At 38.3% G+C, this 14,884-nt stretch overlaps 1 protein-coding gene across 1 annotated transcript in view; it reads left to right on the top strand.

Moving 5' to 3' along the window:
• ACSS3 (acyl-CoA synthetase short-chain family member 3) overlaps window positions 1–14,884 on the top strand; it is an 85,490-nt gene that overhangs the window by 34,555 nt on the left and 36,051 nt on the right. The window contains exons 8-9 of the mRNA XM_009882666.1: window positions 3,173–3,324; window positions 12,149–12,252. Coding sequence (XP_009880968.1) covers window positions 3,173–3,324; window positions 12,149–12,252 — 256 coding nt within the window. The remainder of the gene's footprint in view (window positions 1–3,172; window positions 3,325–12,148; window positions 12,253–14,884) is intronic.

The raw sequence follows: 14,884 nt of genomic DNA, 5'->3' as shown, positions 1-14,884 counted from the left end.
TGAAATGATCTCTGCAGCAATCCAGTGGAAGCATCTCATTTGCTCAGTCCCCAACTGACTCAGCAATCTGTCAGCATATTCTGAATTTAATTACCCTGTGCTTTATGGTTTTATTGCTAACTTTTTAAAAATCAAAATTGCATGTGGTAATAAGCCTCTCATGGCATCTTGCAATACTTCTTAAAATTTTTGTATAATAAATGAGAACTCTCTTTGGCAATTTTATTTGTAGTTTTTTGGGCTCTGAAACTAATTTGCACTGTCTCGGATTTGTTTTGCTTATGTCAGTTTCTGTTTATGCACTTACTAAACTGTGAACAGCTGCCAAGGCACTGGGGAATTTTTTCTGCAGAATCAGTAAGCATATTTTACAGCTGGGCCAGATTTCTTTTTTCCTAAATGAATATTTTAAGTGTCACCTTATTCTTTGGGTGTTATTTCCTATCTACTGTCAGGGGAATTTTCGATTCCTTTCCTTATGCTGTTTGTGTTGTTTTATTTGTTTTTCTCCTAGACCAGAGAATGGTACTTCTCTGCACCAAAGCTTTTGTAACTTACCTGTGACATATAAAAATCAACCTGTCAGAGCCCTGCATGTCTGCCCACACACTCCTGAAGGTTTAGCTACTTGTGTTCAAGATGCTCCAAGGCTCAGGTTCGCTGGAGGTGCGAGGCACAGGCACGGCTGCGACGTAGCTCAGGCAGGGACCAAGGGTGAGGGTCTGAGCGTAAATCACTTCCTGAGCAGAAAGAGGCTCCTTTTAGCTCTTCTCACAGCTCTGCTGTTTTCCTAGTGGTCTGATCCAAGATTACCCAGCTGCACCATGGCAAACTGGGCCTTGAGCATCAGCAGCCAAGCCCTTAGGAGGGAGTGGGTGTGCTCGGGTCAGACATGGCTCTTTTATAGGCTCTGGACATTTCCATTTAGTTAAAAAGAACAGCCTACTTTATTACTGGCAGACTAACCAATTTCAGATTGCTCCACGGTTAGGTTTGTTTCTGTCCAAGATGATTACAAATGGTGCTAGTTTAATTACATAATTAATTAATGAAAAGTTTATGGAAGTATAAAATTTTTCAGCCTGAGACTGTTTGTTTAAGTGTGTGTTAGTGATGTGGGCTCGAACTCCTAACCACATGGTTGCAGATCTGCAGGTAAAGTGGGCATTATAGGGAGATGACATGAACTTGAATAAATAGGTTCATGAACACTTGGATGAATTCATGAAAGCTGCGATGAAGAAGTGTGCAAGGAGGATGCTTAAAGGCAGTCTGGTGAATGATTTTTCTTTGGGAACTGTGCATTATAGGACAGAAAAACGGACATAACTCACTTTTTTTGGCAAGCAAATAGCTTTCTTTTTGCATTTCCTTTTGGTAATTTAGGATAGGATATTAGCAAAAAGAGACTTTTCAGCATTGGTGATACTCCTCCCTGCTACTTCTGCTTTGGCTGGGGAATGTTTCTTCTTTTTATTTTCTCTTCATTTGGTTCTCACCGTCTGTGCTCCATCCTTTTTTTTAAAAAAAGGCTTTTCAGTTGTGTGTTCTGTTTGTCTTTTTTTTTTTTTTTTCTTTTCTTGTTTTACGGTGACTCTCCGCTGCAGCACTTTTCTCACCAGCAGTACCTCACCGTAGGGCTGCAAAGCCAGCGGTACGTATCTGGCCTTGGGCATCCTACATTCTTTAAATCTGCCAAATGTTTCATTGGTGCTCTTGCCAGTGCTCACGCACAGCTGGATGCAGGGCAAGCGTGGGGGTGTTGCAGTGGGGAGGGCAGGTGGGAGAGAGGGAAAGGGATGAACTGCTGTGAGCCTGCATCACAGCCAGTGTGCTGCTTTTTATGTTGGGATGGGGCGACTAACTTGATTAGTGTGTATTTTCATAAAGACATTTACTGTGTTACTAGTGCCTCATTATCAGAATGAAAATAGTGGATTTATTAAATTCTTCAAGGTATTCAAATGTCTGTGTTCCTTTTGCATCTTGGCAAAATGAAAAGTATTAACTAGAGTTTGTATGCTGTTTTTTTTCCCACTGGACCTATTAATCTGTCTATTCCAAATTTGAATTTACGCAAGGATGGTGAAGGTATGAATTTGTCTTGTGACTAGTGAACTGCTGTAAAGATGGTGACATTTCAGTAGTGAAACTTTCTCTGTGTTTGTGGCTTCTTGTGTAAAGCATTGACAAAGCTGTGTTTGCAGTATGAAAAGTGTGTTTCTCCTAACGTGTGCTCTGTCAAAGTTCATCTTCCAAGTGTGGCCTTTCTACTGAAAAGGTTATGGCAATACCTGTTGAGCTAAAGTTCATTCTACATTAATATCATCTTTTCATAATTTCAGAATATGTATGGAGTAGTTCATGCACTGTGGTAATTACATACAGTAAGATTGTGATTATATGGTCCTGTGCTGACTGCTCTTCATATGTGCAGCACCACAGAAAAGTATTTTTGTTTGTTTTTTGTTATTATTACTTGCCATTGGAAAATTTTTCATATCTGATTACTTCTGTTTATAATTCTCTTGACTATGTCCCCTAGCTCAAGACAATGTTTAGTTTAAAAAAACGAAACAACCACAAACCAGACCATAGGCTGGTAGCACACTAAAACAAAACAGGGGTCTTTGGCTTCTTTCCAGTCTCCATGTGGGGTAGCAGCAAAGGTGCCAAGAAGCCAGTTGTAAGCAGCTAAGTGGGATTTTTTCCACAGTTGGGATGAAATTACTAGGTAAGAAAAAGATGACATTATGTCCCTTAAGGCAGCGCATGGATGATATAGCTGCAGCGCTGCTGTGTCCAGAGACTTGTAGTTCAGTGGGACTCTGGGTGTTTCACAGGCTGCTTTGCATGACTCCCTCTGCTGCCAGTGTAATAACAGCTCTTTGTGGCTGTCTTTTTCATTCACGTGTCCATTTGTCCTGTTTCTCTAAGTAGCAGCTCGTATGTGCGGTGTTCATGCGAAAGATTGTGCCCAAAGCTTGTGAATTTATTTTTACAAGTGAATACGCTCACGGTATTATTCTTTTTAACAAAGCCTTCTTTAAAGTCTTACTTGAAATTACTTCTGTTGCTGTGCTACCACTACTGTTACATGTTCAAGCCTTGAACTGTCAAGGAATTATGAAGTATTTTTATCCTGTGACATTTTAAATTATTCTCTCCATAGGGAAAGCCTGTGGGAACGCCAGATGCTGGTGCCTATTTCCGTGTGCTAGCAGAGCATGAAGTAGCTGCCTTCTTTACTTCACCAACTGCAATTAGAGCAATCCGTCAGCAGGACCCTGAGGCAGCCTTGGGAAAGCAGTACTCTCTGAAAAGGTGAACTAAGGATACACTGGAAGCAGTTTCTTGCAGAAACAGGCTGGATGAACTAAGAATAGCAGAGTGTCTGGGGCTTTGCCCACCTCTGTATAGCAGAATTTAAATATATTCTTGACAATTTACGTATACGTGTATTTGCTTGTAGATGTATATTGGTAGTTTGGAGGAGATGAAAGCTGTTAAAAAGATTATGATTCTAAGGTTAAGAGCTCTTACTGAGTTAGGATTGTTTGCTCATCCTTAATTTACTACACTGTAATGCAGTCTTGGATTACATGATCCCGTACCGTTTTCCCACATGACCTCTCATTTCATTGAGTGCACAAGATCTCTAGTGTTTGTTTAATCAGGATAGTCAGTGTTCTGTTTATCTCCCCATAACTTAGTTACTGTTTATGGTTATGCGCTCCAAAGACTGAGCTATTTGCTGTCTGGTACTGTTTTTAAGGTGTTTATCACTATACTATCAGCAAGCTTCAAAATCATGACTGAGCTCATCCTCACAAATCCCCTGTGAGATGAGAGAGTGGTATTATCTGTATTTTGCAGATGGGAAGCTGAGGCACAGAGAGATTAAGGTCAAAGTCTTCTGTATAGTTTTGAATATCCAGTCTGAGCCACTGAACTACCACTATTTCAGAGTTCCTAGCATTATATGATTAAAATGAATTGTTAGCATTATATTAATAAAATGCCTCTCACACTGACTTGCATCTCTGAGTGTTTAGGACTTCTACAGGCCAAGTTTCTGTATCTTATGGCAAACATTCTAAAAATGAAAAATAAGTGGTTTTGGACCACATCTAATCTTGAAATTGAATAATTTGCTCAGCATCAAACAAGGACTGTGTCAGCCTGTATAGGCAGTATTCAGTCCTAAGAACATCTTTTATCACTCTTGTCCAAAGAGAAGGAGAAGAGGCAAAGCCATGTAGCTTCATTAGACCTCCACGTTCTTAATTGCTTGGGAAAGTTTTGTTTATTAGTAAGCTAGATTTATTCCTGAGGTATTCATTACAAGTTCATAATTACTTTCTTCCATCTGTTTTGAGTGCTATCATCAATCCCTAGCCCTCCTTGAAATAGGAAACAAGCTCATTTGAGATCCTAATGCTCTATTCTTCTATGACGTTTATTGACAAGAAAGTGATTCAGATGCTAGAAAATTTAATTGCTGTTCCTCAGCATTTTTAGACAATGGCTAAAATGACTTAGTCTGTCTTTAGAGTATTCATTTAATGAAAAATCTGCTTACCTGCTCTGTAAGTTGTCATAGTTTCTGGCCAAATGAGAATTCCAGATAAGAGTCTCCTTGCTGGTATCAGTTGCCCCATATGTAAAGAGGTATTTCATCATTCCTATTCAGTTAATGAGCTTCTCCATTTGTCTGCAGGTTTTGTTGTCTCATAATTCACTCAGTTTTGGGCCACGTTGTTCCCTGGTATGTGATTTCTCTTTATTGAACGCTCTAGCGCAGCATTTAATGTCTAGTAGGTGCTAGTAGTTGTTAAGAAATGGAGTCCAACAGGTGATTAAAATTTCCATTGTAGGAAAAACCTTGCTTTCCGGTGTTACTTGGACAGGCTTTTCCATCCAAGGTCAAGTGAATTCTGTCTGTTTCAGTTTGAAATCAGTCTTAATTTTAGTTCATTTACTTGATCTATGATGCTTTCTTCTCTGTTATATAGTGCAGAATCTTTGAAATGTGATGTCTTTCTGCTACCTGGGCTAAGGTGTATCCTTACTTACTCTAGAGACTCTAAAACACATGTCCAGGAATGCATTCTGGAAAAAAGTTTCCACTATGATGCATTTCATTCCTGAAAAATGCTATTAAAAAGGTGATGAAGGTCAATGTCACTGTTAAATCCTGTTAAAAAAGACAATTACTGGTAAGGTACAGAGTTGGTAGGCCATGCCAGCTTCCAGTATACAAGGGAGTACTTGATTTACAAGAGTAAATTGAATTATAAGCAGACTTGCATTCTTTTGAAATGACATAAGTTAAATAATTTTCTGGTAAGAACTGTCATTGGCAGCATCACTGGCCTCTGCAGAAAATTATTTGTGAGGTTTCCAAAGGTTGTAGTGCATATGCTTCAAATTCCTTGTTAGCTATTGGAGTCAAATCTTGAAATTTGCTTGCCTTTGACACGAAATGTTGCCTGTGTCTTAACCACAACTCATGCTTAACAGTAGAAGAGATGTTTAATTTATAATACTGTGGGGTAAAGCCCTGTTCAACCACATATTGTTACAGGATCTAAAGACCCAGGTTTTGATAACACATAGTGCTGCTAAGCAGGCTGTCTGATCATATTGTTGCCTCTTGTGTTTGAAAAACAAGTAGCATCCAAATTCTATGACTTTCATATACCTGAGCATATTCTGTTCCGCTTTTGGAATCTTTTCTCATCTTCATGAGGTAACTCCATAACACAGAGCCATTAACTCTTCCCATAACTGGAATCACACTTCATCCTTTAATTGACTTAATTGTTATGAACTGGTTAGCTCTGATTTCCAAATGATTGACAACTGACAGTTTAGCATGAAATGGGGCAACGACTCAGTAGATTAGATTAACATACAAGTAATAATTTGCAGTTTGTGTCCCATAGCCTACTTGGGTTTCTTGACTTTTGGTCAATTGTGAACATTCTGCCATTCTACATCAAGAGAATCTACAGATTCTAGTTTGTTCATCTGATACCAGATATTGGTGCACTTGCTTTAGAAAGAAATATGAGACTACATAAAAACTGTGCAGAAATAATGAACATAAAGTAGATTAGAGACTCCCATTTTCTGTCTCATAACATAGGAACAAGAGGATTTGAAATTAAAGTAGCAAATTCAAAACTGTTAGAACAAAATACTTTCTCATATAATTGATCTCACACATGCTGCTAGAGGGTATGTGATTAAGACCCAGAATTTAGGACAGCTGAAGTACATTATGCAGTTCTGCCTCCTACACCCTACTCTGTACTGCTGTAGATCATGTATGGCCATTCCTGTTGGAGTCCTGAGCTGTGTTCATGAAGAGCTTTTGTGGAGCTCCCCTTCACCCACACTGCAAGAAGAAGCTGAGCTGTAGTTGTGTTCTGTGTCTCTGACTCTGTCACCCAAACCTCCAGTGCTTGCATCCTTATGACCAAGGTAAAAATCTATTCAGGGAGGAAAACAAACACATCAATGGATAAAAATCAGAAGACCTGAAAATAGTATTTATTTATTTTACGTTTTTAGGTGTCTGCAGTCTCCAGGTGCATTAATAATTACTAAGAGTTCTTTATGTTAAAAGTGCAAATGAACCTTCCTCACTGTCTTTTCAGGGAAGAAAGCTTATTTAACACGATGCAGATAGTTTTTCTTTGCCAGAAAAAAAATGGCGTACACATTCCAGAATTAAAAACACTTCTGTGATCTTTTAATCTGGAAAAGTGCAGCTCAGATTATTACCCATATGAACACTTCTGCTTTTGGGAAATGATTTGGAGATGTGGTTTCTTTTGTGCTTGGAGTGACATAGAGATGTACATGCTGTATTGAACAATTTAGATTGCATCAGGGCCATTAGGGACCCTGATCTGTCCCCTATATCAGGTTATTTTTCAAGTCCACTCAGCTGGACTCTTCAGTAGGGCCTAAAAGCTTGATTGCACTGAATTTTATGTTAGGAATGTAGGCTTTCAGAACAATAGTTTAGAACATATTTATTTAACAGAAAGGTTTTAAGATCTTTCTTCCCCATTAACTACATTGCAGTGATAGATGATTGCAGTAATAGGTACATTGACGTGCTTTGAAGTTTTAAGTAGAATGTTAAAAAGTTATTCAGAGTGGGATGTTTTATAACCATTGCCATCTCTCTCTTGCTATACTGTTTGATAGGAGAAAATAATTCCCTAGTTCTTACGCTTTGTTAGGCTTGTGGGACTTTGTCCTGATACTATTTTTAATGGGTTTGTGCTGTAAATTTGCCAAAAAGCTAGTCTCTCTCCTTCTCACAACGTAAGGTTGCTCTTGAGCCTGCAGATTATTAAATCTGCTTATTAAAGCTGGCAATTCAGAAGGGAGGCATTCTGCTTTTGGCTCAGGGGATAACATCATTTAAAGGTCTCTTTCAACCCAAATGGTCCATGATGTCTTAACTTTTTCGTTAAAGTCTTTTAAGTTCTTGGTGTTTTAATAGCCTATTTTTAAAACAAGGACACTTAACAGAATTTTTCAGTGGTTTATAAAGTTAATGAATTCATAAATTGAATTTTTATGTCATAGCTGAAATGTTGTGTTTAACGTGCTGAATTACAGAAAATTCCATATAATGCAAATTGGGCAGTGCTTAACAGAATTGCTCTGCATGTGACCATGAGTCTTAAAAAACTTTTCTTAAAATACATATTTGTGGGTTTTAGTTATACAGTATTTTGTTCTCTTCTATCATAAGCTTTTATCCGTGTTATAACTTGCAGTTAGCTATTAACTGTAATTATCAGCAATGGCTTCTGCTTTACAATAAAAAGCATTCAGGTGCAAGATGTTGATTGGGGTCACACTCATTATAGTAATTATCTTCTAATGTGGGAGATGTGCTCAGAAAGCAGTTTACCAAAGTGATGTATATCTATGAGTACAGAAAACTAGGTTTATTCGATGTGAAAGCTGCTTACACAGACCCCCTTCTTTCTATTCCAAGAAATAAGCCACTCTAAGCCACCTTGGGGTGTCAGAATGGAGGGTTGGCCGAAATGCTGTTCTGAAATTCAGGAAGTTGAATTCTTTCATCTTCAAGTTCAACATGGTAACGTTTTTCAAGATCTTCTGACTTTCAGAAGTTTGTAACCAGATGTGCCGTAAGTTGATTTTCCTATATGAAAGTTATTATTATGGCTACCTCTATGATTTTTACTTAGTTAGAAGAGACTTAACTGAAAAGTAAAATTACTGAAAAGAAAATTGGTTCTGTTTTGCCTCAAACCAGGACAACTTGGTTCACAGATAAGACCATTCTCAGGTTGTTATATTTAGCTGGTGCGGGGTCCCTATGTTGGTGATGAGAGTTTCCAATATCTTTTGCTTGTGGAAGTTTCTTTTCTTGTGTTCTAACTATGGATCTGTAAATGGATCTAAGACAATAAACTCATTGATTTTTTTTATTTCTAGGCCAAGCTTCACTGTGGAAAAAAAACCCTGTTCAGTTTTAGGACATGTGGCTTATTGCACTTCATGATGTTTCATCCCATGTTTTACTTACATTGTCTCTAGATGTGGCTTTACTCTGTACATTCTCCTGCCCTGCATTTACACAGCAAGTAGGTCACTAGTCTTTATGCTGTGAGAAGCTGCCTTTTATGCTAATGGGATGTACCTATCCTCTGGAGAGGAATGGCGTGTGAATATTCAAAGTATGCTTTTTGGTTTGGACAGCCATGTTATGAGACGTCTGTGGTCTCTAGATGAGAGGTCAGTCTCTAGGTTCCCTCTTAGAGGTATTTCAAGTTCTATGGTTAGAGAGGTTAGAGAGTGCATTTCTCTTTCTCATTCCTGACACCCTTGAGTTACTTGCTCTGACTTTTCTCGTAATTTCCTAAATTCCTTTCTGGACTTCATCTGCATCGAAAGATGAGTCTTGTAGTTTTCTTTCTAAATTACATGCCTCTAAAATGAAATTTGTTTCATGCCCACCATATCTAAGAATTCTCTCTTTTTGCACGCATGAGTCTACAAGTTTTTCAAAATCAATGCAGTTTGTGTCCATTGCTGAAGGACAAGAGTAAAGTCCTTTGTTCAGCAGTTGTCTTAATTCATAATGGACTGTGTGAAGACTTGAAGTGAAACAAATGTTGCTGACATTGATCTGGCTGTGGTAGAGTGTGCTGCAATCCTAACAAGGGGACATTTTGGAGAAGTACTTTTAATCTCAGGGTCTGATGTTAGGCCACATGAAGCTCCTAATTTTAATTACGCATTCTGTCATCTCAGAAGCCTTGAGGATTGATGCAGTACTTGGTAGAGTATCTCTGCAGTTTCTCTTGGCATGACAGGCTGTTCGTGAAATGTTTAGTCACTTGTAGTGTGAATATGCCTGTACAGTTTCACTTGGAGAAAGAGGTTATTTGCTTTTATTTGCATAGAAGCAGAGTTCTTCTATGTGCAGTCTGAATCTGTGTTTGCCTCTTATCTTTCCTCTTCTCCCTCAACTCTTTGAGGTTTTAAATTGCATCTCTGGGTAAAATGAAAATGCTGATGGTGGTGGTCATACACTGAGTAGAGAGGATTTGGGAGGGCGAAGGTGTGAGACCACCCTGTGCAGATACTACAGAAGGGAAGCAAGTTCTTTGATCTGTAGTGATAGGGCATGTGCGTGGCAGCTCTGCATTCAGAATTCGTGTTATACCTTGTGGCAGAATTGCACCTAGTGGTTACAAACAGGCATTGACATGGCTGAAGTGTTTCAGATTGCTACACTGGCCTTCCTTTTCCATTGTGATTTATCTGTAAAACAAACTCAGAAATGTTATGTCTCAAATTTCCCTCTGGTTTAGATTTTATTTCCCTAATAGATGATTTCTGTTTCAAAATCTTGCTTAAATAGGAACATGTTTAAGTGTGCAGCACAGTAAGAATGTCCAAAACTTTCAGACGTTCCCAATCCCCTTTTTCTGAGATGCAGGAACACCCCTTCCAAGTTATGCTATGTTTTTAAACAGTAACTTAACAAAGTCTCTATACTGTAGCTTAGTCATGTGTTAGTGTTGCCCTAAGGCCTTGGATTTTGTTTCATTTTGGTTTTCAGTTTTTGTTATGTAAAAAATAAACCTTAACCTTTTGAGTCTCTTAAAGGTAAATTGCTCTCTATAGTTTCCTCTTGTTCTTTGCGGACTACAGAAGCAGCCTAGAGAACTAGTTCAGCATAGACATATTTTTTGGATAATAAGAGCTGAGTAAGATAAATACTATCCATTGCTGTCAGTAGAAACCATGCTGTCACAACACAGACTGTAAAACTAAGCATGTACTAATGACAAAGTATTGAATATAAATCAGCAGTTCGTTCGAGTACAGTGGGCCATTCATTTTCATCTGTACATTATGAACCTGAATTAAAAGTTCTGTGTTTCTATCCAAGATTGCTTATTTCTCTGTTGGAGGTGCAGAGGCAAGATCGTAAATGATTCTTCTCTTTAGTATCTTCTTAGGTGACCGTGTCTGGCCGGTGTGATGAATATCTCTGACTTTACAGTAGCATAGAATAGACCAGAACAGAACTCTTCAGTTGGAAGGGACCTACAACTATCATCTAGTCCAACTGCCTGACCACTTCAGGGCTGACCAAAAGTTAAAGCATGTTATTAAGGACATTGTCCAAATGCCTTTTAAACACTGACAGGCTTGGGGCATCGACCCCCTCTCTAAGAAGCCTGTTCCAGTGTTTGACTGCCTGCTTGGTGAAGAAAACCTTCCTGATGTCCAGTCTAAACCTCCCCTGGCACAGCTTTGAACCATTCCCACATGTCCTGTCACTGGGTACCAGGGAGAAGAGATCAGCACCTCCCTCTCCACTTCCCCTCCTCGGGAAGCTGTAGAGAGCAATGAGGTTGCCCCTCAGCCTCTTATGACATTCCTTCCAGCCCTTTCACCAGCTTTGTTGCCCTCCTCTGGATGTATTCAAGGACCTTTACATCCTTCTTAAATTGTGGGGCCCAGAACAGCACACAGTACTCAAGGTGAGGCCATGCCATATGCAATTTAACAGGGCTTTAAATTGCTCATTAGGAAATAATTGCCAAAAATCTGCTATGACATGAATATAGTTACTGCGCAAGTGTTAGACCAAAACCTTAGCAGCGTGCAGTAATGTACGGTAATGTCTAGCTTCTGAGTACTGATAGTCATATTTAAGAATGCTACCATTGACATAGAGGATCTTATCATTCTAAACAGGGCATGAAGTGAATTCGTGATGCTTAATGAAGGACTATAAAGCGTGACTAAACTTCCAATAAAAGATGCTGAAGTTGAAGTCTGTGTGTGGGTTTAATACCCAGTTATATAGCACTACCTAATCTAATGGTACAGACATGCAGATCACATTTGTCAGGACTGCTAGGCGTTGCATCTCTTCTCTGCCAAAGTTGGCTGCATAATGTCCAGTCAAATGAGCTGAAGTCTAGAACTGCAATCAGGGACCCATGGCTGCTGAGTGTTGTTCTGATTGACATTATCTAGTAGGATTTTTTTTAAATATATATTTATGTGTGTGTAGCCTGCCTCTCCCCAGGAAAGTGGCTTTATGTACCATTGCTTTCCCCAAAACTCATTTCCAAATCCCTATAAAAAGATGACTCGACAGTTCAAAAAATACAAAAATATGTTCAAATGGAACATTACTAACAACTTAAAACTAAGAGTTATGCTACAGGTATTTCCTTTTAGTTCTGTTTATTTCTCTACTAGTTTTTCTGATATCTCTTTCTGACTGTTTTTTGGTATTTCATTCTTACGTTTTGCCTAATGGATATCTACCTAGCTCCTGTGTACAGAGCATTTAATTATTTTTTTACTTCCATTGACAGTTACTAGCCTCTGGTCTCCCAAGGTCTTTGCATTCAGAAAATAAAGTTTCTTTTACATGATCTATGAAGTAGCATAAATTAATATTGCTAAGATTCTAATTGTTACTTAGTAGGAAGGAGCATACAAAGAGTGAGTCCTCCCTCCCCTTTTCTCTTTATCTGGAACACCAGCCAGAGATATTTATTGAATTTGTTGTCCATCCAGATCAAGATATATAATTTTCTGTTTTTATTTAAAGGTTCAGAACGTTATTTGTAGCTGGTGAGCACTGTGATGTGGACACACTAGAATGGTCAAAAAAGGTCTTCAAGGTACCTGTCTTGGACCACTGGTGGCAAACTGGTGAGTGTTTTAAAATACGGTGAGGAGATATTTCCAGACTTGTTTCCTGAGTAACGTAGAACTGGTTTCTCTTTCCATGAACATTTACATAGGCAGGACCAAGTGTGAAAATAAAAGTTCAAGCAGGAAGAATGTTTTTTGGAAGTGGTCTGAAAAATGATTTCAGGATATATTTAAAACACAGCATTTTTAAAAGCTATATGGAAAAAAAAAGGTATTTTCTGATGCCTGTGTTTAAAAAAAAAAAAAAAAAAAACAAAACCAAAAAAAACCAACCAAAAGTTTGCATTGGTATTTTTTCCAGGTGTATTTTTATATTGTTTGCATGTGTGACTATTTTGTGACAGATCATTTAGTATCTAGGGAAGCTTTCATGTTTAAGTTAAGTTTTTTGCACATATATTTTGTGTAATCTGCAGCACAGAATAGACTCCTTGGTCTTTAATATTGTTCTGTATGGATCTCATCCAACTTCTATTGGTTATTTTGGGATGTCTCCCATTTATTTCACTGGAGGAGAATTAGATACTTAGAATGCAATGAAGGAATCAGAGTACCAGTCTAGTGTAACTTTGCAGAAATCCCAGTTGAAATCTGGATTAAGGCTTGATCAAATGTATCTCCTTATAACTATGGATTAATATATTTTTAAATTTCACTATTACAAGATCAGGTTTGGATTTTGCTTCTTACACACGTTATTGCTATTTAAGCTAAGGAAGTGTATTACAAAAGCTCCCTCCTCCCCTCCCTCCTTCCCCTCCCTTCCAAGAATACTTCTTCTATTTTCTGTGCATGACTGTTTTGAGATGCATATTTTCTCTGGTCTGTCTCTCTGTGGAGAAAAATGTTTTGATTCTCCCATGATGGGTCAGATAGCAGAAATGTAAGTTTAGAATAAAAAGTGAAAAGCTTTCTAGTTAATCTATAATGTATGTTATGTAATGAAATCAGTTAAGGAGGTTTAAAATGCATCATTTTTATTTTTTAAAAAAAGCACAGTTTTAGATAAATACTGAGAAAGTACTGGAAGATAGTAGTGTCATTTTTTATTTAATCTGCTAATTAATTGATAAATACAAGGGACAAGACCTATATTTCGCTCACTTATCTATGATCGTAATGTCTGTAGGCAAGAACAGGCCTCGGTGGTGCAGAATGGGCAATTAACTGAAACAAGTTAAAGGATCAAATAATGTCTTTGCCTACTGAACTGTCAGTAAGCAATATTACTGTATGGAATTTTGCGTTTGTTTCTATCTGTCTATGTCTGTGCACATGATATATATAATTGCCTATAGCTTTGACGTATACGTAGTGCAAAGGTTTAATGTTACTGCATTCGTTCAGATGTATCGCAGGTATCAATGAGAGATCTTAAACAAGCATGTGGATGTAATTGTACTTATAGCGTGTAAAGGTAAGACTGTGTTTGAGAGACTTTTCAAAAAAGACCACGAGACCAGTTCAGAGTATAGTATGTTTCTTATTTTTTATATTCATGGCATACTCTTAAATTAACTTGTAGCAGGACTTAATGAGCTAGGGCTATTTCAAATACAGTGTTTGAGAGCATTTAATAATTTGATTAGAATGAAGACCCATTTTTATTTCCAAGTGATTTCTGTAGAAGTGTGTGCTGTTGAATCTAAGCAAAGCATTCAGTCTGAAGGAAAAAGTTTACTAAGTCAGAGTTCCTATCAGAGAACTGAATTTCAAGGGATGAGGAGAAAGTAAGAAGGAAGAATCACAGAATCATTGGGTTGAAGAGATCGTTGGTTTCTTGAAGAGAGGACTGACAGTTGCTCTCTTCCAGTCTTCAATAACCTCTCCCAGTTGTCTCCAGTAGATATGCGCTACAACAGCATGAATGTTGGTCTGCCTTCTGGTCTTCACTCATAAGTTCTTGACTGGTTTCTGACCTCACCTCTGACAAGGCAGAGCCCCTCTCACATAAAGTGCAGCACCCCCTTCCTTGCCTCCCAGGCACAGGAAAAAACTCCTAAATAGAATACAAGCTGATAAACTAGATTTGTATAACTTTTAAAACAGAGAACATTCAGACCTGGTAGGTGAGATGAAATAGAAATGCTTCTCCCCACACTGTCCTGTGTTCCTGAACTTCCCTTGAGATTAACATGCCTAAATGCTCAGGGGGAAGAAGCAGGTCCTCCTCCCTCTGAAAGGCTCCGCTTGTCCCAGAGCACAGCAGCCAGGGCAGCAGACGAAAGCAGCCTTCCCTTCTGCTGTTCAGTCACCTCTTTTTTAGCGGAGCACAAAACGTATCCCATTAACTGTGAAAAAACAAGCAGTTGTGTCACATTCAACTGTGTCTGTCACTTGGTAAAATTTTGCTGAAAGTGGATTTCTGTGGCGGAAAAGCCTTTTCAATCCAATAGTACTGGGTTTCAGTACACTAGGTTAAAACTGTAAGGTGCTGAATGTGAAATATTTTACAGAGTAGAAAACTGGCTGTTTCACTTCGTACTAGAAACATGCAAGGTTAGTGACTGATGACAGAATAAAAGACCCCAAAACCTCAGAAATAACAATTTTCTGAACTATCTCTAGAATAAAAAATGACAATTAAAAGCACAGAATGAAAAATCCTAATCACTTCTAGCAGGAAGAG

This window comes from Charadrius vociferus, unplaced genomic scaffold, assembly GCF_000708025.1.
Source record: "Charadrius vociferus isolate BGI_N301 unplaced genomic scaffold, ASM70802v2 scaffold72, whole genome shotgun sequence".
Classification (NCBI taxonomy): domain Eukaryota; kingdom Metazoa; phylum Chordata; class Aves; order Charadriiformes; family Charadriidae; genus Charadrius; species Charadrius vociferus.
This window is presented reverse-complemented; position numbering and strand designations above follow the sequence as displayed.